Raw genomic sequence first — 23,337 nt, 5'->3', positions numbered from 1 at the left:
AGTTAGTTGCCAGTGCCATTGTCAGCATTCCAGTTCATCCCAAAGGTGTTCTGTGGGGTGGAGGTCAGGGCTTGGTGCAGGCCAAACCATGTCTTTATGCAGTTGGCTTTGTGTGTCAAACATTGTCATGTTGAAATGGGGAGGGGTCATCCCCAAAGTGTTGTTTTAAGAACACTGTTGTGTGTATGTGCAGAGTTTGACACTAGAAGGATGTTTTGACATTCTTCTGCTGAAAGATAGTGGAAATATGACATCCCAAAAGCCAGTATTTCTAAGGGTTTTAATGCGAAAAGTTAAGTTTTTGTTTTTGTAGAAAAAACACATTATACAGGTTTCAAGCTGACTATTTGTATATGTGGTAATACATGTCTGGAGGGGGTCTGAAGTTTTCACTTTAGTGGAACTAGGAAGGCTAGGCCAAAACAGGTGCAAATATAGTCCTGGATGCCCCCAGACTTTTGGCTATATAGCCTAAGTGGCTGCTTCATGGCTTGTCTTCTACCAAGACACTAAAAGAGAAGTAATAATTTTGAAAAAGTATGTGGACAAATGTGTCTTTGGTAGTACAGTGAATAAATAAAAATCTTGCTTATATTGCAAAATCATGTGTATACACATTATTTTTTTCATCTCATAAGTCAGCTGGTCAGTGTGAGCTCAGTTTGCAGTCGATGAGCTACAGTCCCCTCTCACTGTCCCTCCAGTTCAACTCAACAGCAGCCGGCTTGACTGATTAGTTTCTCCTCTGTGGATGTTATTTTCAGTGAAATCAGCTGCTGCGTTTGGCTGGAAGGACACTTGGATCACAGCTGCATGTGACTGACGACGGCTGTTGGAGATGATTTTCATTGAAGTTACCATAGGTGACCTGAGCTCTGATTTCTAAAGAGTCACTTCTACTGGAGCACAGAGAACTGGCCTGGTGTTTATCTGACCCCAACTAGCCTTTAATTGTCAAGGTTACATTTAGATAAAATTCAGAACTGTTGGCAACAGTAGCCTGGCTAATACACCATAGCCCTGATGAATTTTCACTGGTTACTCACTCTGTGTACTGTAAACATCTATGCTATGAATAGAAGACATTCATGAAATGCAGTGCATAAAATGACTGTCCCTTTTTTTTCAAAACTTTATAGCCCCAAGTGCTTTCTCTTAATTAGAAATACAGTTCTTTGATGCAGCTTAAGCAGATGATTATCATAACTGATACCAAATCTTGGTAACGGCATGAATCAGTGGGGCACTGTAGCTGCTTGACTGTGTACTGTTAAGTGTCTAGGAATGAAGCCATAAAAGAACACCGATCTTTGTTTCAGATGTTTTAAGAGAGCCAGTGGATGTTTGAGGCTGATACAGATATTTAAAAAAACATCTGCTAATCCATTGTTTTTGAGCAGGTCCAGCCTGTACTTCTGATAATATTTACAGTGACCCAACAGTTCCTACCATGAGCAGGCACTTTGCGTCAGTGGCAAGGAAAAACTTCGGCTCTACATTTTTTTTTCTTTTTCTCTGTTAATCCAGTTTCTGACATGAGTTTTGAGCTGCACAAGTAGTGCCAGACAGAATTTCTGCTTTGTTTGGCTCCATATGCGAGGACTGATGTTCAGATTTTCTGACATGCTCTTGCACAGTTGAAGTAGGGCCACAGGTTGTTTTGAAGTGGCAAATGGGCTGTCTGAAACTGTTAAGCGACACAGCGCCTCATGTGGACAGAAAGTATGGAGGCTAGTCGAGCTTGGTAAAAGCATCCCAGATTTTTTTTTAAAGGAAGAACTGGATTCAGCGTTGGAAGCTTCTGCACCGTGAGGCCTGTAGAACTAGTCCACCAGAGGCTTCTCCAAGCCGCTAACTGTCTGTTTAGCCCTCTGCTAGCTTGAATTAAGGGTTTAAATAATTTAGCCTAGACTTTCCAAATGTTATCGGGCTGAATGGTTCAAATTATGATAGTGAAACAAGTCATTTCCAGGGGGTGTTGATGCTCAAAAAAATGATCCACTGCTTTAGAGCCACTTCTTTAACAACATAAACTTCTACCTGCCTTGGACCTTTCACACAAAATTGTATTGACAATTGTCAGTCATTCGAAAGGTCTACAGTGTTTGCTGGGCACATAAATCAGGAGCTTTAACTTAACATAGCAGACGATTAACTCGGACAGTAGGATTTGGAATTATTAATATGTACGTTCTAACAACGTTAACCAGGGCTGGGTATTGTTAAGAACCTCACGATTCGATTTTGATTCTTTAGGTCACGATTTGATTTTGATTCGATATTGATTTAAATGCTTCGATAGCGATTCAGTGCCGACTTCAACGACTACAAAACCGCTGTCGTTACCTGTGTACAGCTCCAGGGTGGCGATCTCCGCCATGTGTTTGCGTGTTAGTATGGCGTATCGTGGTTCAAGTGTTGATACCATCTTCTTAAAACCCCAGTTTTCCACGACACTGTATGGTCGTTAGAGGTGTTGTCACTGATCTCCCCATTCGATTTGATTACGATTATCATGTCAGCGATATGATTCTTCGATGCATCACGATGCTTCAAAACAATTTTTCTATTAAAGCCATATAAGATATTTGACTTGACTGAATACATTAAGATACTGTATAGTTCAATATAATACAGTTTTCTATATTACTTCATATGGTTGTTTTCATCCAAAAATACAAGTAGTAAGATATAAACAATCTTTTTTATTTAACAGTCTGAACACAGCAGACAGCGCACACACACACACACACACACACACACACACACACACACACACACACACACACACACACACACACACACACACACACGTACGTCTCCCGATCGTGTCATTGGACAGAGGGACAGTATTCAGTGTCTCAGCACTTTTCTCACCTATGACTGTGACCATGTCCAATGCTGCCGGAGTATTAGCTCCTCTGCTATTGTGTGATGGTTTTTTGCACCTTGCGATGTGGCGGTGTTTGTCCGAGGCTAACAGTGCGTTTTTATTTACTGATGCCGCGCTCACTAAATGACCGGCCTGTTGGCGATACGCATCGAGTATCCGGTGAAAAAAGTCCAGTGGCTTATTGACATAACTGGGGTGTAAGGTCTCCAAGTGCCGTCTTCATTTGTTTGGTTTCATGCTGTCCGCTGCCAGAGTTTTTAAACATAAAACACACACAGGTCTTTCCTCATTTCCGACCGTATTCACGGTAAACTTAAAGGCTATGTTGGCTTCGTCGTATTTCCTGCTGCTTCTCCATCTCTCCTCCTCCGTCAGTCCCCCCTGCCTGTCGCGCCCCACTATTTGAGAAGTACTGGTCTAGATGAAACGGGTTAGGCTACTGAGAATGTTATTTTTCATTTGAATGTTTATGCCGCGGCCAGAAAATTAACGAGCGACATCATTGCGTTATAATCGATTATGGTCGGCCACTGCATCGATGCAGCATCGTCCATATCTGCATCATGATGCATCGATTATTTGATAAATTTCAACACCTCTAATGGTCGTAGGTCCTTACATATGAAGACGGCCACAGACTCTGTTGTCTTCTGTGTGCAGGCAGAGTTTGGCGGCAGTTTGCAAAGGAAGCATCTGTTGAGTTGGGTCTGTTTTGAATCCACAGGTTTAGCCGTGGGTTGCTGCAGAGCATCTGCATGGTGTCAGCTTAAGTGGTTGCGCAAATTTGTTGTGTCATTGCAGTATTTTAGTACTGCCTGGCACAGCTTGCACACTACCTTACTTTGGTCTTTTTCCTGTGTTTACACTGGAATATAAAATGACTCCAAACGTCTGCTTTTAAAGTTGAAGGCGCTGGTTAACACTGCTGCTACCTGCTTCGGTTGCCATGTTGTTGTCGTGTGGTCGAGTGTGGCCTCCGTCCGTACAACGCAAATCACACAAAGGTGTTGCTCACCGTGCCCCCACTGGCCAGGGGCTTGAATCAATTCAGAGGATTTAATGAATCGATACTGAATTGGGAAAAAATATATTGCAATGCATTGATGAATCAATATTTTTACCCACTCCTAACGTTAACTAAGGTTTATTTTTTTCCCCTTTTTAGTGAAGATCTGGTTTTGCATGCTGAGCTAGGCAAGTGTGTACAGAGATGAAACTGATATCAAAGATCTTATCTAACCTCCATCAAGACTGCGACCAAGCACATTTCTCTAAATGAGTATTCCTTTTAAAGGAGGTCTGTTTATCTTTGTGTATTTTTTTGGTTGACCATTAGAGCTCGTGCTCAAAGTAAAATACTTAGTTACTACTTCAAAGTCTTATTTCTCTTTGCAGCTTCTGGCGATTTTGCATGTTTATTTGTCATCTTTGTACCCTGTTGCAAAATTAAGTTTGTTGCAAAAGTCCTGTGCTGGTGTAAGGTAGCTTCCTTTTGGCACATCTTCTTGCCATCACTGGGTTCATAAATAAAATAAATAACTACAAGAGCGCAGAGCTCTGCTGCCAGAACTGCCAGATGTAACCACGGGAGATTTACAACTTTTTGAATACATTTATTTATAGATAGACATATTATCTGTCTCATGTACTACTGTCAGGATAAAGTGAAAGTTTCAGAAACTATTTATTAGTATATAGTTAGTTTTATAAAAGTTACCCTCTGCAACTTTAATGTAAGAGCACATTGATTGGAACATTCGGTACCACATTACCATATAATAGAACAAGCAGGTTTGATGTTCACTAAGATGGATTACCTAACTGAGGAAAGGCTCATGTCTCCAGTGTGGACCAATAGTGAAAACAAATGACTCTCTAGATGGAAATGCATATTAGCAAATTGAAACACCATGTTTGGAAACTGATGCAATTATAAATGACTTGTAGCAAATATCTTAAATAATAATAATAATTAAAAAAAAACAGTGCTCTACTGGACTTTGTTAATGGCACAGTTTGCTCCAATCTAAGATCACTGTACTTTGCCAGAGGTCACATGATTGGTTAAGTCTACTTGGCTCAGATTCCATTGCCGGCAGCACTGATGCAATAAACAAAGACCCAAAGAAGCTGGCTTCATGCCTTCAGTGGCACAAATAACAGACAGTAGACATATAAATAATACAACACAATCAGCAGCACAAACACTGGCTGTTCTTATATAAACCGTTTTGCTCCTTACTAATCAATCAATCCGATTTGACAACATTGATATGATTCGACAATAAACATGCAGTTGAGAAATGATCACAACAATGTCCCTATAGCAGCTGTTCTGGGGCTTTCAATCGCATCACGTGATCTTCATTTGTCAGGAACAGGGTTAGGTTTAATCTCTTTAAATCTGTATGGAGACAACCAAAGAAATGTCTTTAAACATAACAAAGGAAGTGATAAAAAGTACAAGACGGTCGCCTTTTGTCAACATGTCATGAGCACTGGTTTCCATCCAGCGGTAAGCGTCAGGATGTTGAGGTGATTTAGTAAAGCGATGACTGGCCCGCTGTCCAGGGTCCAACCATAGTTAGAACTGATGAACTATATAAATCATAAGCAGAATATTGTTAAACAAGTACATAGTGATTTCACTGACGTGGCTTTCAGTTTATCAGATTAGTGAGCTGAAATATCCTTCTGTTCAAGGGAAGGCCATCATGTGGAATGCCATGTTAACATTCCTGGGTGAGATACTACTCAGAGAAAAAAACTAAGCCATGGTAATATACTGTTCTGAACCAAAAATAAGCTACAAGGCCATGTGTAAGAACAGTGTTTCCTCTAGGATTTTTTTTAGCAGCGGGGGCAGGCCTGTCCGAACATCAAACATAGAGGAAACACTGAAGAAGATGTATTGCTTAGCTATAAACTATCTTGCCTTACTCCATATTTTTGTAAAACAAATAACCAAATTCAATGCACCCTTGCTAAAACGTGTATGTAGGAAACAGGCTTAAATATCTACATGATTATCAGCCTCAAAAACTCCATAATGGTTGGTCTCTAATAGGTCTAAGTGGTGCCATACATTTACTGCCCCGAGCCATACTGGAAATGGTATGACCTTTTAGCCTATCAATACACAGGATGTGATGCAACACCCAATGGATTATGCATGTTGTGCTTATTAGGAGTAGTAAAACACAGCCAGCACCACTGTGTAAGCTGTTCCTGTCCTGTGCCTGTTTATTCTTATCTAGAACTGAAAATATTTCTGGGTTACTCAGTGGAAGATATAATCCAGTAAGATTATAGAGATGGGACGATATATAATCTTATCACGTATCGTGACAAACACTATATATACTATATCGTGGTGACTGTGCATTATCGAGAATATCCTCGCATGAGTGACTTGAAGAAGCTGTCTAGCTCACGAACGTACAGGCTTGATTTCCTGATTTTATTTTTGAATTTTCACAATTTGTAGTCTGCATTTTTCCAAAATCTTAATCCTGTCACCATAGCTGAAGGCTCGCCTTGCCCATTGTATCCCTAACAAAAATAAACCGGATTTATGGAAGTATGGATTCCAAACGAAAGAACAGTGAGAGGAAATTCCTATCTGTAGTGCAAAAAAAGTTTCTTAACTAAATGTAAGGTAAAATGATTCCAGTACATTTTTGATGATTATTGCGATAATATTGTGGATCGCAATCGTTTTGGCCAGGATAATTGTGACATTTCATTTCGTCACATGCCTATAAGCTTGCTTCCTATAACAGGTTTGATCTTGAGATGTCAAGGTCCCTCAACCCAAGCGGATTGCCTTTGTCCGGTCAGTTGTATAGTAAATGAGAAATGGTGAAAAGCAATCTCTGAAGCTGCTGATGAGCCTCTCCCATATCCAGCTATCAAGTAGTTTGTGATGAAAAGCTGGTCTCATTTTTTCTCAAGGTTGCGCAGCTGAAAGAGGGCTCCTATTGTGTTCCCTACTCAAAATGTATTAGGTCTTAATAGCAAGCATGTAGTACAGAACCAAGGGTCAAGTCGGTTTCATCACAACAAAATTAGTGCTTCTAGCAGATATGCACAATCAACTGATGGACGACAGGATTTAATTATCTGCTGCGGTCGGCTCACATTCACGGTGGCACTGTGGGCTCAATATCTATTAAGTAGCTTTTGGACTTGGAATTCAGGCGGTTTGTGGTGGTTTGAAGGTCATGGTGACGGTGGTGTTTCCGCTGTATCATGTTTACCATTGAAGAGTTTTCCCCTCTTATGCCCGGATCGAAATGCGGAATGGAAATTCCACTGTACCAATTGACTGTTGCCTATGGACTTTTTTACAACGATCAATGAGTCATTCAGTGTGTACTCTTACGGCGGTTAAAGACACTGAGTGCTGCTGCATTTCCCTGATTACTGCCGAACACTCTAGAATATTTTTGTGAACTGTTGATAAGGCGGGGACAGTGAGCTCCACCAGGAGGAAATTGGGTGAATTTGGTAGGATGGGACGTCACCAGCAGGGACAGGCAGGAATGTAGAAGAGCTTTCCTGGTGTTATTGAGCCCTCGATCAGCCGCAACGGCAGGGTGCTGTAGGTGACAGGGCAGATTTATTCATTCGGGATCGGCAGAGCATGAATGCTTTGTGCTTAAATATTGATGTGTTGCTCCAGTGTAACAGCTCCACGAATGAATATTGTTTCTTGCATTTGTCCTCTTTGTCTCCACAACTCTGTTTCTGAACAGTTTGCGCTGCACACATGCTGCTGTGTAATGCAGTGCAGATTAACAGTGAAAGCTGTCAGGTCATTGACAATGTAAATGAGCCACTCAGTTTGTTTTTGATTTCAGACTGAGATATGTATGTGTGCATACATGCCTTTGGATTAAGGCTCTTTGCTGTGAACACAGAGCCGTGTTATCATGGACATCAGTGCATTTTATGCCTGATTATAAATTTGAGAGCACAATTTACTTATTTGTGAGCGCTAGTTATTAGATCTTTACCCCTGCAGATTATGCTGAATTTAGAACTCATTTGGCTGTTTGCTGTGTTACAGTTGTGTGTGTGTGTGTGTGTGTGTGTGTGTGGTAGTGTGTCCAGTGTCTCTGGAGTTTTGCTAATGAGAGCTGCTGTTAACAGCATCTCTAAAGCTCTGCTGTTGTCATCTCTGCCGGCTTTGTTGAGCAATGTCAATGCCTCCCAGCCACCGGTCTCGTGGGGGGGTTGAGAGAGGACTGATTGTACCCTCAATAATTATTCTCGTAAACACACATTCTTGAGTTATATGTCCTGTCTACATATGGCAGTTGAAGGCAGCCATCATGTCTGCTCCTAATGTTGTTCTTTTATTTCTTTCTGGTAGACTGGTCCATGTGAACTGTATCAATCTCATTGTCAGTAACTAAACCCAGCCTCAGATTCCACAGCTGGACTTGATGCTGAAATTAATAAAGGCTATTCTTCAGTGACCCACTTTGTCCTACACGCGGTATGTAGTCCCTATGGTTAGCCTTGCATTGTAGAAGATGGTGTGAACTGCAGCGGTATGTTTTACTCTTACCTCAATGATACAGCTGTAAATTAATTAGTTTCTTTCTATGAGTGATACAAGGCTTTAAATGACATGGCCTTTGTGTAATAACTATCGTTGCGTAACTTGACTGGAGCACAGGATAAACTGAACCAAAGTATCAAAACAGGGTTCCAACGCATCCTGGAAAACATGGAAAAACCTGGAAATGTAGTTTTCCAGTCATGGAAAGACCTTAAATTTGAAAAAAATCCTGGAAATATTTCTCTGCCCTGATTGGTTGCTTTTTTGGTCAGGCCTGGTAGATTCTTCCAAATGCCGTTAGGAGAACTAGGAGGAGCCAGAGGAACCTGGTTTTTCAACGGATTATCAGTCTCAAGTACTACTGTCAGGATACAGTGAAGGTTTCAGAAAATATGACAGTTATTTTATAAAAGTTACAGCAGCTTTAAGTATATAATTATTCAATCCAATGTAGAATATGACAAATTTAACTGGATTGAGCAGCAAAAATATGCTAGCAGCAACACAAGCACTCAACAGGAAATCATACGCTGCGTCACAGAGGGTCACGTCTTTGGTCAGTAGACAGCAGAGTTATGTTAAGTCTCTCATTGTATTGGTTTATGGACATAATGTGCAAAAACAGATATTCTAAAGTCATTTTTGGCCAATTTTGACAGCACTATGTACACTAGAGCTGATTCAGGGCATGAATATTGTCATGTAGATGTGTTCAGGGTTGGACTGTTATCAAACACGTGAAGTTTCATTGAGATTGGATCATGTACGCTGAAGTTATGAGGACTATATGTTTGATGGACTATGTTTGATGGCCAATCGGTGGAATTCGACACGACTGGTTAAACATACAGTCACAAATAGCACAACTTTTGATCACCAATGTGTGTAGATTGAAGTGACCGAATTTGAAGTCAATCTGATAAAATCTGTAGGAGTAAGTTAAAACAGAAGCCCTTAAATGCCAGAAATAGCATCACAGTTTGACATTCGATTCAACCTGGCCAACTTTGAGGGAACGCCACGGCCACGCCCTTTAACGTACAGTCATAAATAGCACAACTTTTAATCAGCACCATTTTTTGACTGTACTGACCAATTTTGAAGCAGATCCGATAAATTCCCTAGGAGGAGTTCGTTCAAATACAAGGCGAAAAATTCACCAAAAATGCGCACGGAATTCAAAATGGCCAACTTTGACGGCACGTCACGGACACGCCCTTCAACGTACATGCACAAATAGCACAACTTTTAATCAGCACCATTTTTTGACTGTACTCTTGAACTTTTGAAGCATATCCGATAAATTCCCTAGGAGTTCGTTCAAATACAACGCGAAAAGTTTGCCGAAAGTGAAAATGAGAATCGAAATGGCCCACTTCCCGTGGGGTTTGGGTCCAAGAGGCTTTTTTGTATGTCCCGGCATCTTACACATGCCTACCGAGTTTCGTACATATCGGTGAATAGTGACGCCGGGGCTGCTGCTGCTGTTTTTTTATCCTGTGCGGGGCGCTATAAACACGACAAACACGATTTTTGGTATGTGAGCTTCAGGCACCAGTCTACATGTGCCCTGTGAATTTCATATTCATAACTATTACGGTCTGCGCACAGTGATTTACACTGCCACCAGAGCGCCACCGAGTGGCGTGATTTTTTTTTTTTTCCTTTTTCGGTGGGCCTCAGGGAGCCATGGGCAAGCATCCTACCAAGTTTCATTTTAATCACATGTGCCGTTGCAGAGATATAAACTTCTTCATTTTAAAGAGCGCCACCTAGTGGTGATGGCCTGAAATTGTGCACGGTGCCTAAGGAAGAGGAAATATTGACCCAAGGATGGTGTCAATCGGACGTACCAATGTGGAGAAATGGTCCACTTCCTTTTTTGACGAAAAATCAACAGGAAGTGCTAATTTTCAAAAATGTTCAAATTACTCTTTTTGTCAGGGCGGTCTCCAGATGCTAGGTGAAACATTTCGTGCGAATCGGACAAAGCGTGTCGGAGGAACACGAAAAAGTAGTTTAAGGACATTTCGCGCTCTAACGAAAAAACATTATAAGCGGAAGTGGGCGGGGCCTATATGGGGAGATTCAGCTCCATTCACCGAACGCGTGGATACAAGGTTTTTGAATGTGCGACAAACTATGCAGAAGTTATTAGCCTAAACACACTTTTTATGATAATAGCGCCACTTAGCAGCCGACCTGACGCAAAAACGCAGCCGAAGTGGCCTAAAAATAATAATAGGTAAGAAATCGCCCCCACTGGCCAGGGGCTTGAATCGATTCAGAGGATTTAATGAATGGATATTGAATTGGGAAAAAATATATTGCAATGCATTGATGAATTGATATTTTTACCCACCCCTAGTAATTACTCATGAAATCGAAGTTTGGGCTCACACCTCTGTGAATGTTTGTGATTGTGAAAGCACAGATTTTTTTAAAATATCCAAAAATGAAGAAACACAGGGTGTGAGTGGTGACAAACGGTGAGGTACACATGTTGACTTAGCTGCTCTTTATGGGAGATGCTGTGAGCTTGCACAATGGAACCTCTGTTTGAGTGTTACAAGTTCCTTTTTTTTCCCTGAGCAAATCTTTCCCTCCCCCTGTGTCTACCCTGCTGCCCCTTCACTTTGTTTGCTGCACATATTGTACACAGAAACAGGAAGCAAAGGAAGCCCTGGGCTTCTGGTGTGGCCTTTGACAGGAGAGGGAGTCCTTTTGTCTCTGCATCAGCCATGGCTGATGGCCTTACAGCTGTTGCAACACACACACACACACACACACACACACACACACACGTTTGGCAACAGCTCGTAAACCTCTGTGTGCGAGAGAGAGTGTGTGTGTGCTTTTTCTCTGCCGAGGACCTGGCATCCTTCTTATCCCCACATCCAAGTGCGTCACATGTAGCCTAACATCAGAAATAGCAGAGCAACCCCACCCCCCCTCCAGAGACCATTTGTACCAGCTTCCATGTACAGTAATTAAACTGGGAGCAGATGGTAGTTTGGGAGTTTCCCCCCCTTCATTTAGAATAAGGTGAGGTATCGGCAGCAGTCATACAGGTTCAGTGTAAATTGGGCAGAGCTATTCAGCATTTATGTTGTCATAAAAATATGTAACTGGTGACTCTTCTTTAGTCGTGGCCCACATGCTTCCTAATCTCTGGTCTCTGGTGGACATGGCTTGACTTGACTCTGTTTGACTCGACACACTAGCCTAGCACAGCAGGGATTTTCATCTCTATTCCAACCGGGTTACCTGCTTGAAGGTGTGTCTTTACAGGCAGAGAGAGCCGCTGCAATGGTTGAGAGCTCAAGATCGAATGGGTCGACAGGTAGCGGCGTTAGTGAGACAATGGGATGGAACACTCCAGACATTCGAGAGCATTTAGACTGCATGTTTAGCCTTCGCAATGTCAGTTCCAACCAGCCCCTGACACTGGACACCCAACTCCCCATGACATGTTACAGACCTACATTCCAACCAGTCAGTGAAATTGTGACTGTGACAGGAAGGAATCTGGATTTGAAAATAGGAAAGTATTGGATAATGACTGGGCCAGCACCCTTTCTGTGGTAAGATGGTAAGAACAACCCTTACCATATCACACTGCAACTGATGGGAGTTATTGGAAACATAACAAAATGAATACCCTGGAAGGGAGGAGGGCAAAACTTTTCATTTTTATTAACTTTTTATAGTATTAGTGCATACACCTATAGACAATATAAACAAGTTTTTAAACAACAAGTTTAATTATTAGAGTACAAGAAATGAGAATAAGTGTGTGATAAGGGTGCATGATCTGATTAGGTTTCGATTCATGTTTTAGTATTATTACTTCTTTCTGTTCAAACTCACATACACACTTTTCCCCTTTTCCTTCCCATCTCTGATCTGCCCCAGTTATATGCTTACATTTACATTTATAGGTGTGTTGTGGTGACCTGTATTGTTCTAGCTCCTGCAGTAGAATGGATACTGTAACAAACTGTAGAGCTGATTTGTTGTTCTGTTGAACAAACAAGGAGATCCAACCATTGTGAGTTGTTGATTTCTTCCTTACTTTTCCAGTTAAGTTGGATTGTTTTCTTGGCGGTAGTTTGGGCTAAAAGTGGGCTAAAAAAGGATGAATGACCAAATTTGACTGTTTACAAACTGCAACCCACCAATCCTACTCATTGTGCCTTTAAGCAATCATTTTCAGTGGTGTGAATTTGATGTGAGATCCAAATTAAACATTTGGGTTAAACATCTGTAAAATGTGTGAGAAAAGCCTATGAAAACAATACCACAGTTTATTACTCATTTAAATCTTTCAGTCCAGTGCTGCAGCGGTGCATGGAAATGAGCAGGAAACAAATGTGGGTTTGAGTAACAATTATATTTTCTAGCAACCCTCCCAATATTCCCTCCCCTGCTTTCTAATTTAGTCCCCTTTAAGGAACACGACGGTGATGACCTTCATAATGTAATTTCCTGTTGCCTGCAGTCCTCTCTCTTGCAGCACTGTGCACTACATGGCAGATCGACTGTCTCCCTCCAGCACTGCTAAGCTCAGCACTTCACAAAGCACACTCATTATTTTCACTCAGGGGCTCAGTCACAGCACGAGGCGTCAATGTTGGCATAACTTTCCCACACGATCCTGCTAGAGCTATGTTCTATATGTAGTTGAGTTGTGTACTTCCATTATCCCAAATGTTTCCAACAATGTTCAAACTCACAGAAATCTGTCATTTTATTCAGGTAACGCTGCGTTTCACCGGTCGCCTGTCAATGGTGTCATATCCCCTTTGTGCCTGCGTCAGTGTTGTGGTTGTCTGCCAGAAGCTGTCATACATTGACTGTTGATCCAGTCTGAAGCCACATTGTTACCATCCACTGTTTAGATCTTGGTGCTTTTTAACTCTAGATTTGAACCAGATGAAGGATTTTAGTCATCGGACGTCTGGATCTTAAGTTATCAGAGAAACAAGCTGAGCTAACGTTAGCAGCAGCTCGGCTCGCAGCCCCTCCGGGACGTCCTTTGTCTGTCCAACAGCGTGGGAGAAACAGTGATTTTTAAGGTGGAACTGCTTTATTCAGTGTTTTTAGTGGTTTTAATCAGCGGGTCTGTTTGTTTTGGAGAAGAGGAGACCTCTGTGGATAACTGGGCTCCTGGTAGAAACCTCCTGAACCATGAACATGAAAAGGACATATTTTACGTTAGATACGATCAAGAGAACCTTGATTTCTTTTGTTTGATGAAAAAAGGTTTTACATAAAAAAGTTTGTTTTTGTGTACCAAAGCTGGTTTTGTACTGGCACTAGTATCAACATCTTTCAAATGATACCAAGCCCTCAATATATATTGCCACTAAATAATAAAAACACAGTTAAAGGCAGTAATCATTTTTAGGAGTGTTCATTCCTTTGCTCAGATTAGCCTTGTCTCAGGAAATGAGCTGCCTCTTATTCCTTTCAATAACCTGCTAAGAAGAAAGTATAGGTTCCCGGCTCTTAATTATTCACCTTAAACTGAGGACACTTTGAGAATGAGAGCTTTTTTCTGTGTACATCAATCAACATACCACATATCATGCATGCTGCTCAGAAGCGAAGTGTTTGACCAAGTCAAAGATGTTTGGAGGTCAGTCTGATGTGACAGCAGCAGCCTCTCCCGCCGCTCATTGAAGCAGACTGTCTCACGAGGAGGCAGCTAAAATCAACTTCCTGAGAGCTTGTGGGTTAGCATCATGGAAAATTGTCAGACGTCATTTATATACATGTTTACAAGCTGCCACATGTGTGCTTGTGTGTACACATGCAAGCCGTATGGCAGAATGTGCCTACGATCTGGCCAATTTGCACTGAATTGCAAAATAAGTTGTTGTTGGAGGCCAACTCCTGTAAACACATCTATGCAAAGCACATGTGATGCAAAGTTAGAAGTTAACAGGAGCACAAATCACACTGGGATAAAGTAGTTACCAGTCAACTGCGCTAAACTTTTAACAACCAACATGCTTATCTTATCTTTTTAAGAACACTGATGGGGTTGCAGCTTTTGATTATTTGAGTATTTCTACCGGTTATTCCATTGATTAATCAAGTGACCGGTTAAGAAATACTCATGCTTTATTAAAGAGCAGCAGTAAATAAAGAGAGGTCTTAAAATGAAAAAGTAATTGTTTCAGAGTTTCCTCTAGGATGTTTTTCAGCAGCGACTTGTACCCCGACTGTACTTGTAATATTTTGTCGGTATTAGCACTTTTACTTAAGTTAAGGATGTGATCCTTCCTCCAGCCACAGCCTAACAGTTAAATTCCACTGGACATGGCTGTGACGTGTTCGCCTCTGCCGTGGTCGCAGGAGCTGATCATGCCTGTTCTAAGCAATTCTCGAAATTCCACCAGAAGAGCCACGCTGTGTTCCAGAAGCATCTCTGTGCTTCTGGTAGAATATGCGTTCTAATAAGATCGAATAAGATCTAATAACATTATTTAAGGAAAATCTGATCTCACGGTTTACCTTGATGCTCTTACAGGACATAGTGTCACAGTCGAAATAAATAAGTCAAATACAGAAGATAAATACTGAAAACGTTAATGTGCCCACCCGTGTCCAGTGCTGAACACACACTCCCTGCCACCTCAAGCTAAAACCCGCTCTCCGTCCAACTCCATTAACAGATGCTGTTACCTTGCTGAGTAACAAAGCTCCTCACTGTTTGCCGGCGCCTCACTCGTCACCTCTTTCACGTTCGCGCCAGAGTCAAATAGTAATTCGACACAATTCCAAAACAAAAATCTCTGCGGTGTGAGGCCTGGCCATTTTGGTTCCATCAACAGGCCTCAGTGGGCAGCAGGGAATCCAACTCTGGGAGAGTTTTAGCACAGTAAAAGAATAATGAACTGAGTGGTGGGAGGTTTTCCCAAACAATGGTGAGATGTCTTGGACAGTGGACATCCGATCGTTCCTCTCTTTCACCCATAGAGTCATGCAGGGAGGGTGGGGGCCTGTCAGCCTGAAATAGGTATCTGAGAATCCATCACCATCAGCCCGGCTCAAAAGATACTTACTGCAGTGTAAACTAATAAGTTTATCAGACACAGTGTACCAATGCACAGATATTATTAACAAATACTAAAATACTATATCCATAGCCATCTCTATCTATTTTGAATGCGCATGTATTGGTTAGGTACTCTTATTGGCTGATACGCAAAGTTCCGAAATCGATATTGGGAAGGAAAAATTGTATTGGAACATCTCTAATACAATATGTATTGCGATACGGAGGTTATGATGCTATATATTGCTATATATTGCTATACTGTAAGAAATAAAAATAAAAAACTCTTAAACTTTAGACCTAATTTTAGAAAAAATGTCATAGTAGCCCTCAGTTTACATTTACAACACTGCTATGTAGCAGTTGGAGGTTTAAACACAAAAATCAGTAAGATTAAAGAATTGATACAAATATCACAAAACAAAATATCACAATACTCAAGTGTATTGATATTTTCTTTCACCTCTTTTCAGGAGTGTGGAAATGACAAATGAATAGGCATAACCAGCACATGTATGAACAAATAATAATCATGTTTTGTCAGGAGCAAAATAAAGAACAGTCTACTAACTTCTCACTTTAAATGATGCTGTGAAGTAATTTTCAGTATGTGCTTTTAATTAACAGGTACTACTGTTACACAACCTAACATACACCCCTCTTCAGTAACAGTGCCTGTAGTGATCTGTGCCTGTTTTTCCATGATGTGGTTTGTAGTTCAGAGGGAAACTGCCAGTTCCAGCCTCAGTGACATAAACAGGAGCCTTATTTGTTTTTTGATTAAGTGTGTTGCGTCAGTCCTGATAATTTATCATGATTAATTATTAGTTTGTAGTCGGCAGAATGTGCCAGTGTTTCCTGGAAATTAAGCGCTGTCACTTCTTGTCAAGTCACACAGGATAATTAGTAGGCCTTGAAAGTCTTCTTGAAACTTCACTTGACTTTCCGAGTGTCTTTGTCCAAGGTTAACTTCAGTGATATCTAATTGCTACATTAGGTTTTCTTTTTTGTAACTGGGCCCTTCGTGGCGAGTCATGGTGCGGTTTGCACTGGTGTGCTAAGCTCTCAATGCTTTGTCATTGTTGTGCAAAGCCAGCCTTTGTGTTGCTTCAGCCATGTAGATAATGTTCACCAACTCATCCTGTGTCGTTGGCACCGTTCTGTGTCGTGCATTCAGCATCGCATGACAACACGACAGATATAGTTCTTGAGTTTAAGTTAGAATGTCAGCTCGAGACCTGTGGAATATAGAGCTGGTGTTGCACAAGAAGAACGCCAAACTATGGAAGAATGTGAGGGCTGACTTTCCTGTTCCTAACATAGAGCAAGGAAGTCAACTCAGGGACAAAGTGTCCTAATATACAGAATCTGATGTAGCTGTCCTCCAGCTTTCGCTGACATTACTGAAAGTGTTTCAGTCTTCCCCAGTGATTTTGTGGCTCCTGTCTACTTCCCAATAAGATGGTGTTTTGTATAAATGAACTTGGATGGTAAATGACAAGCTATTTTCTGGTCTGCGAACAAGGGCTATCAATTTATCTGTGGAACTTTTTCTGGATTAATCGATTAGTTGTTTGGTCTATAAAATGTCAGAAAATGGTGGAAATTAGGGATGCACCGATCCACATTTTTTCACTTCCGAGCCGATCCCGATACCTGAATTTGGATATCGGCCGATACCGAAACTATTGCAATACCAGAGCTGTGTTTGCTTTAATATTATTATCATTATTGTTGATTTTATATGAGGCTGAAATAAACTCCTCTCAACAGGCAAGTATGATATGTACGTATGTATGCATGTATGTCCCAAAAGGCAACTTGAGGTAAGTATAAGGTCAGAAAAGGAAGTCAGAAAAACAGGAAATCCTGTTAACAGGAAAAATCCCATCCTGAAAACAAATATGCAACTGTAAGGGTTTCAAATTGATTGTCATGTCAATATTTATTAAATTCCCAAAATGTCAAATATTTGAGTCTTGAAAAATAAGAAAAGTGCAATAACTGTAAACATCTAACACACGCTTGCGCGCGCATATTTCCACACAGCGGACATGTTGGCTAGCCACAATGCTGCTCAATGCTATCCTGTTAGCTGGCTGCAAACTGCAGAATGGATTTCCTGAGCGGAGGCGTGTCTCATAACTCTGTCTCATTGACCCGCGCCTCCGTTCAGGAAATCCATTCCATAGTTTGCAGCCAGCTAGCAGACTGGCCGGCAGGAATCACCTGTGGAGTCATTTCAGCAGACAACGTTAAAGCGCAGACATGGCTCATGGATATCGGAAATCTGCGCAGGTTGGATCGGGATATTCCGATACGTGAATTACGCTGGTATCGGCCGCGATACCGATACTGGATCGGATCGGCCCTATCCCTAGTGGAAATGTTTTATTACTGTTTCCCAAAGCCTAAGCGGATGTCCTCAGATGTCTTGTTTTGTCCCCAAACCAAAGATATTCAGCTTACTGTCATAGAGTACTTATTACATTTGTGAAGCTGAAATCAGAGACTTTTTACTTTTCTTTCCAAAAATGACTCAAAACAAATTGATTGACTATCAGTAGTACCCAGTAGTTGGCGATTAATTGACTAATTATTGGAGTTCTTCCACCGACCTCTCAAAGCACTTTACAACACTTGCCACATTCATACACTGATGGAAGAGGCTGCCATGCAAGGTGCCAACTGCTTTTCAGGAGCGATACAGTGCTTTCTATCCAAGGAGTTTATGATGATACTGAGCTCACCCATACACACAGTCACACACCGACAGCACAGCCATCGGGAGCAATTTGGGGTTCTTTATCGCGCCCAAGGGCACTTGGACTGGTCTGGACGACATGCTCTAGTGTCTGTTGTAGTAATTTAGATCCATTTAGTGTGGAACTGCTGTGGCAGGAAGATGTGGACATGCTCGCTTGATCCCCAACATCAACAAAACGCTGTAAATCAAATGCAGATTCCATCCAAGCACGACTCTGAACAGTTTCAGCTCTAACACGTCACTGAAGCAGAAGGAAATTGACCAGGATTCAGGTTTTTGTGTCAGTCTCCTAAACAGCGGGATGCTCACACTTATACAAGCTTTACTATACAAAAAGCTTTATTCAAAGCATAAAGTACAGTTCCATGCATTAAATCTCTTGTTGCATCTGGCAGATGTGGTGGGATTGCAGTAGGTGCTTCACCATCTGTTGCCTGGCGGAGATCTGCAATCTGAGTGCTACTTCTAGTTTTGTTTATAGACTGTCTACAGGTTGTGACCATGATCCCGAGGATCCAGTCTTTCTACATTCCTGAGCTTTAACATCATTGGTGTCAATAAGATAAATAAGCCACAGCAAACAGACCTTATGTGTTGAAGCATTCTTTCAATCATCTGAAGACAGAAAAATAGAAAATATAACAAAACTGCTCATAATACTCATAATGTTAGGAACCCTGTTGGTCTGGTTAGAGATAACATGAAGAGACAGTCAGACTGGAACTGGCATCAAGGCTGACCCGCTTCCACTAATCAACTGAACAGATGCTCCCTGGTCGACGGTGTCCCTAATGCCGCACAAGGGCAGTAGACCTTAATTTCAATGTTGCATAATGACATCAGCAGCATGACCTGACATCACTCTTAGCTAAGAATGTGTTGTCCCATTGCCCAGCTGTATTCAATCACTCGTGGCAGAAGCAGATGTAATTATCTTTAAATGTGGTAAGCTAACATCCTGCCACACAAAGGTGTGCTGGAGCTCAGTTTGTTTCTGTGGTCAGGTAGCCCCTGATTGAAACCATCATTTTGCCAATTTTATTTCATGTTTGTATAGCTGGTACTAGAGGTGTGTATTGCCAAGAATCTGGTCATGCAATATGTGTCATGATACAGGGGTTACAATTCAATATATTGCAACGTATTGTGATACAGTAAGCAAGGAAAACGTCCGTAGTATAAATAACACACCACAATAAAAAGTATATTTCACCTTATCCTGCAACCTTACTTTTTACGTTTAAAACCAAGTACAACAGCCTGTGAGGAGGCAGGATTTTCACTACGCCTTTAAGACAACACAACATACAACCTAGTTCAATTTATGCATAATGAACCTTGAAGCATACAGTACCAGCCTGCAGAGCTTCACATATATTGTGCTGCAAACACAATTCAGTCAGTGCTCAAATAAGTAAAACTGTCAAATGAGTCAAAGGTTATTTGTACTGTAATTCTAAAGTCTTGATCTGTCTCTCTGTGTCTGTAGCCATTACATGTGTATGTGCTGGAGCCTATTAACGTAGACTCTGCGTCATTACCCAGAGCTTGATATCATTAGCTCACATTTAGAGGGTCACAGCCCTCCCCTCTCTGGACTCCCGTGGGGTTTCTTACAAAGAACAATGGGTTACACAGAAAATATTTCAAATTAAAGGATGAGAGTGTGACTCATGTAGAGTCAGATCCTCACAGTGAAAGCACACTGTCTGGCCTATTGGAATTCTTACTTTAATTTCCTGCTGGTTATCTTTTTGGACTGATCCCAACACAGCTCCTGCCAAGATTTTTATTTTTACCCTTACTGATTTCTGTGTTTTGATATCTGACATTTAGTTTACTTAGTTGCCTCTGGTCATAAACATACCTTAGGATTGAGCAATAGTGCACATCCTTGTATTGTCTTATTAAAGAGAGGTGGGATGGTAACTAGTGAAGTTACTACTTGTAAACTGTTGGATATACAGTATCCCTTCTAACTAGGTATCCTTATTTTATATGTTTCATAAACTTGAGTTAAAGCTGTAGTAGGTAACTTTTATCAAAACGGCTTTTTGTCATATTTGCTGAAACTTTAACTATATCCTGACAGTAGAACATGAGACAGATAATCTGTGAAAAAATCAACCAAAACAACCAATCGGAACCAAGAAAGACACCTACCACTTTGGGCTGGATACGTGAAGATAGTTTATTGAGTCTCCTAGTGTCTGTATTTGACTAAATGTATTTTTTGTCAAAAGTTACCTATTGCAGTGTTGCTAAATATTGCTATTCTTTATTTGCAAGACAAAATTCAACAAGTAAATACATTGATATACATTTTAGAGCTCTGACAGATACTGCCCAAAATGTGGCATATGGTCAGGTACATGTGTTTGGCTACCGATCTGATACCACCTAATTCATTAGCCGTAAAATGGGATCCTGCTGCTACTTCCTAGCAGTCCTGTTCAGCCTTTTTTCCTTCCCAGGATAAGTTGTGACCCTCCTTCGGATTCTGACAAAGGGCTTAACCAGGCTATAAAGCAATGATAGCACTCACACAGGGTTAGTAGTACACGCTTGTTAATATGTTAAATATTTCTATATATAAATTGACTAATAAATAAATCCCTTTTAAATTGTCTTTCACAATGGAGCTATATCTGAAAATCAATAAAAGGATAATGACTATATTTGTCCAATTAGTTGAATTGTTGCCCCTTTAGCTGAACAGAATACCCTGACATTGTGTTTGGGCCTATAAGAAGACAAATGAATGATTAAAGGGATCCTGTTAAGTGTAAAAATACATTTTGGAACAGAAGTGAACCCGGACGTGGAGAGGGATTTTGGCTCTACAGACCGTCTAGCTGCCATGTTCCAGGTCTCAGCAGTGCTGCTGAGTCACTGAGGGGACACAGGCAGGGTGTTCATGTTGACAGATGGCCCAGGTGAAGTGATGCTCAAGCCCTCCCTCAGCTGAGTGCATGCCAAAGGCCCAGCATTATTGGATAATTTATAACACCAACACGCCCAACAGAGTGTAACAGAGCCTGAGGGAGAGTGTAGATGGAATACGTTGTTTCTGTAATCTAAAGCTGTGGGTGTCATGTACCGTGAGTCTCGTGAATTGGATTAAGATTGATTCTTCCTCATGAGAGATAAAATATTACTAAACTAATGCCTCCCATCTGTTGGTGAAATGTGGGAAAACGACTCTTTGACATTATCTTGTACCATCTCATTTTAAATATGTGCATTTATTACGCCTAATACATTAGCCTGTCAGGGTAAAAATGCACACTAAGTCTTTAAATGCCTCTGGTATGACTCAATAACATCAACTGCTACGGCTTCATCAATGAGTGTCAGGAAACTATTCTCCCATCAATTCAATTCAATTTCTGAATATGAAATGCCCATGTAAAAACACACATTCAAAATGCCAATGTAATTTATACACCTGAACAGGATGTCTAGAGAATATTTATGCCTGATCATGAATTATTTCTGTACACACGCACAACTGGTACCACACTATTCCACTGACCAGAACAGGTGCTGCTAACACTGCGAGAGATGCTGCAATGCACCAACGAATGCTGTGAAGCAAATGGATGTAAACAATGCTGGATTTAAAGTACATTTAAAAAAAGAAAAAAAAGAAAGAAAATCAGCTTTGCAAATGTTTTATGAGGAAGGAAATGCACTTGATATCAAGGATATGCCTAATGCGTGTTTTTGAGGAACACTGAATGTGAACATAACAGTGAGTGTGTTCATTGTGCCCATATGCTGAGACATGTGTGGCTTTGGAGATGGCCTCCTCTAGTGCCACCCTTAACTTGTGCATTATATATTACATAATGTCTTACACTGCCTTGACATTTGCTGAACATATTAATATAGATCAGAGGAAAAACCAGCAATGAAACTATTTTTAACTTTCTAATCAGCCAGGCTCAAAGAACTTTTTGGCGCAATCACTGTCTAATTTATTAAGAAACACTTAACTGCTGCATTTCAGATGTTTAGAATCCATCACTAAATTCACTAAAGAAACGTGAGCTTGTTTATGGCAGTTAATGATTGCATTGAAAATAAAATACTGACCTTTTGTGTCTCTGGCCAGTGGAGGAAATGGTGGTAAAGCTTCAGAATAAGTACAAAAGATTGGTTTGCAGACATCCTGTATTCATCCCGAGGTCATTACGAGTGCTATAAATGCAGGGCGGACAATACGCTGTATACCCAACGACCTCTAGCAGGGAGGCCACCAACGTCACAACATTATCTGTGCACAGGAGGGAAGCTTCCTGTGTATTAAACACATGCTCTGTCTGTGTGTCAGTCCATTTTAAAGAGCCAGTTAGACCTGTCAGCCAGAGGGGTTTATTTTGTCTTTCAGTGTAATTTCATGAAGTCATATAGTGGTGTTCATTAAAGTTGGCCTAGATATCACAAAATACAGTCACGTCAGATCCCTACATGTTTTACCATTCCCATTTACCAGGAGTCCTTTGAACATTACACAGAGCAGGCTTTACTCTCTTACAAGATGGTTTGAAACTTGAAAACACAATTTCTCCCTCAGCGCACAGTGAAACCACACACAACCGGCCCGAATCTCACTTAGAAATGTAGAAAAGTCCCAAACTTTTTCATTTACTTTTACTTCTACTTGATTTTGAAAAGGATTTTTTTGGAGAAAGTCAAAAAAGATAAGTATATTTGGGGGTGTGTGCTTGATTGAGCTGGATTTCTTCCTTCTCCGACCGCAGCTACACCCAGGATTCATCCCATGTGACCACATTTGAATGCCCTGGCACCAAGGTTGCCATGTATTCAGGATTCAAACAGTCTGTAAAGTGGGCTTGGTTCTCCACAGTCTATGTCCTCATATAAGAATGATTCTATTGTCTGTGCTTTGTAGGAACCGTTTGAGGATGGGTTTGCCAATGGTGATGAGTTGACCCCGGCTGAGGAGACTGCTGCTAAAGAATCAGCAGAGTCCAAAGGAGTGGTCAAGTTTGGCTGGGTCAAAGGTGTGCTGGTAA

At 41.1% G+C, this 23,337-nt stretch overlaps 1 protein-coding gene and 1 long non-coding RNA gene across 3 annotated transcripts in view; both read left to right on the top strand.

Moving 5' to 3' along the window:
• LOC127370398 (uncharacterized) overlaps positions 1 to 23,337 on the top strand; it is a 143,636-nt gene that overhangs the window by 10,462 nt on the left and 109,837 nt on the right. The window lies entirely within an intron of this gene.
• slc12a2 (solute carrier family 12 member 2) overlaps positions 1 to 23,337 on the top strand; it is a 70,842-nt gene that overhangs the window by 2,077 nt on the left and 45,428 nt on the right. For both annotated transcript variants that reach the window (XM_051412262.1, XM_051412261.1), the window contains exon 2: positions 23,214 to 23,333. In XM_051412262.1, the coding sequence (XP_051268222.1) occupies positions 23,214 to 23,333 (120 nt within the window). The remainder of the gene's footprint in view (positions 1 to 23,213; positions 23,334 to 23,337) is intronic.

This window comes from Dicentrarchus labrax, unplaced genomic scaffold, assembly GCF_905237075.1.
Source record: "Dicentrarchus labrax unplaced genomic scaffold, dlabrax2021, whole genome shotgun sequence".
Taxonomy (NCBI): Eukaryota; Metazoa; Chordata; class Actinopteri; family Moronidae; genus Dicentrarchus; species Dicentrarchus labrax.
The sequence above is the reverse complement of the archived record's forward strand: the minus strand, read 5'-3'. Positions and strand labels throughout refer to the sequence as shown.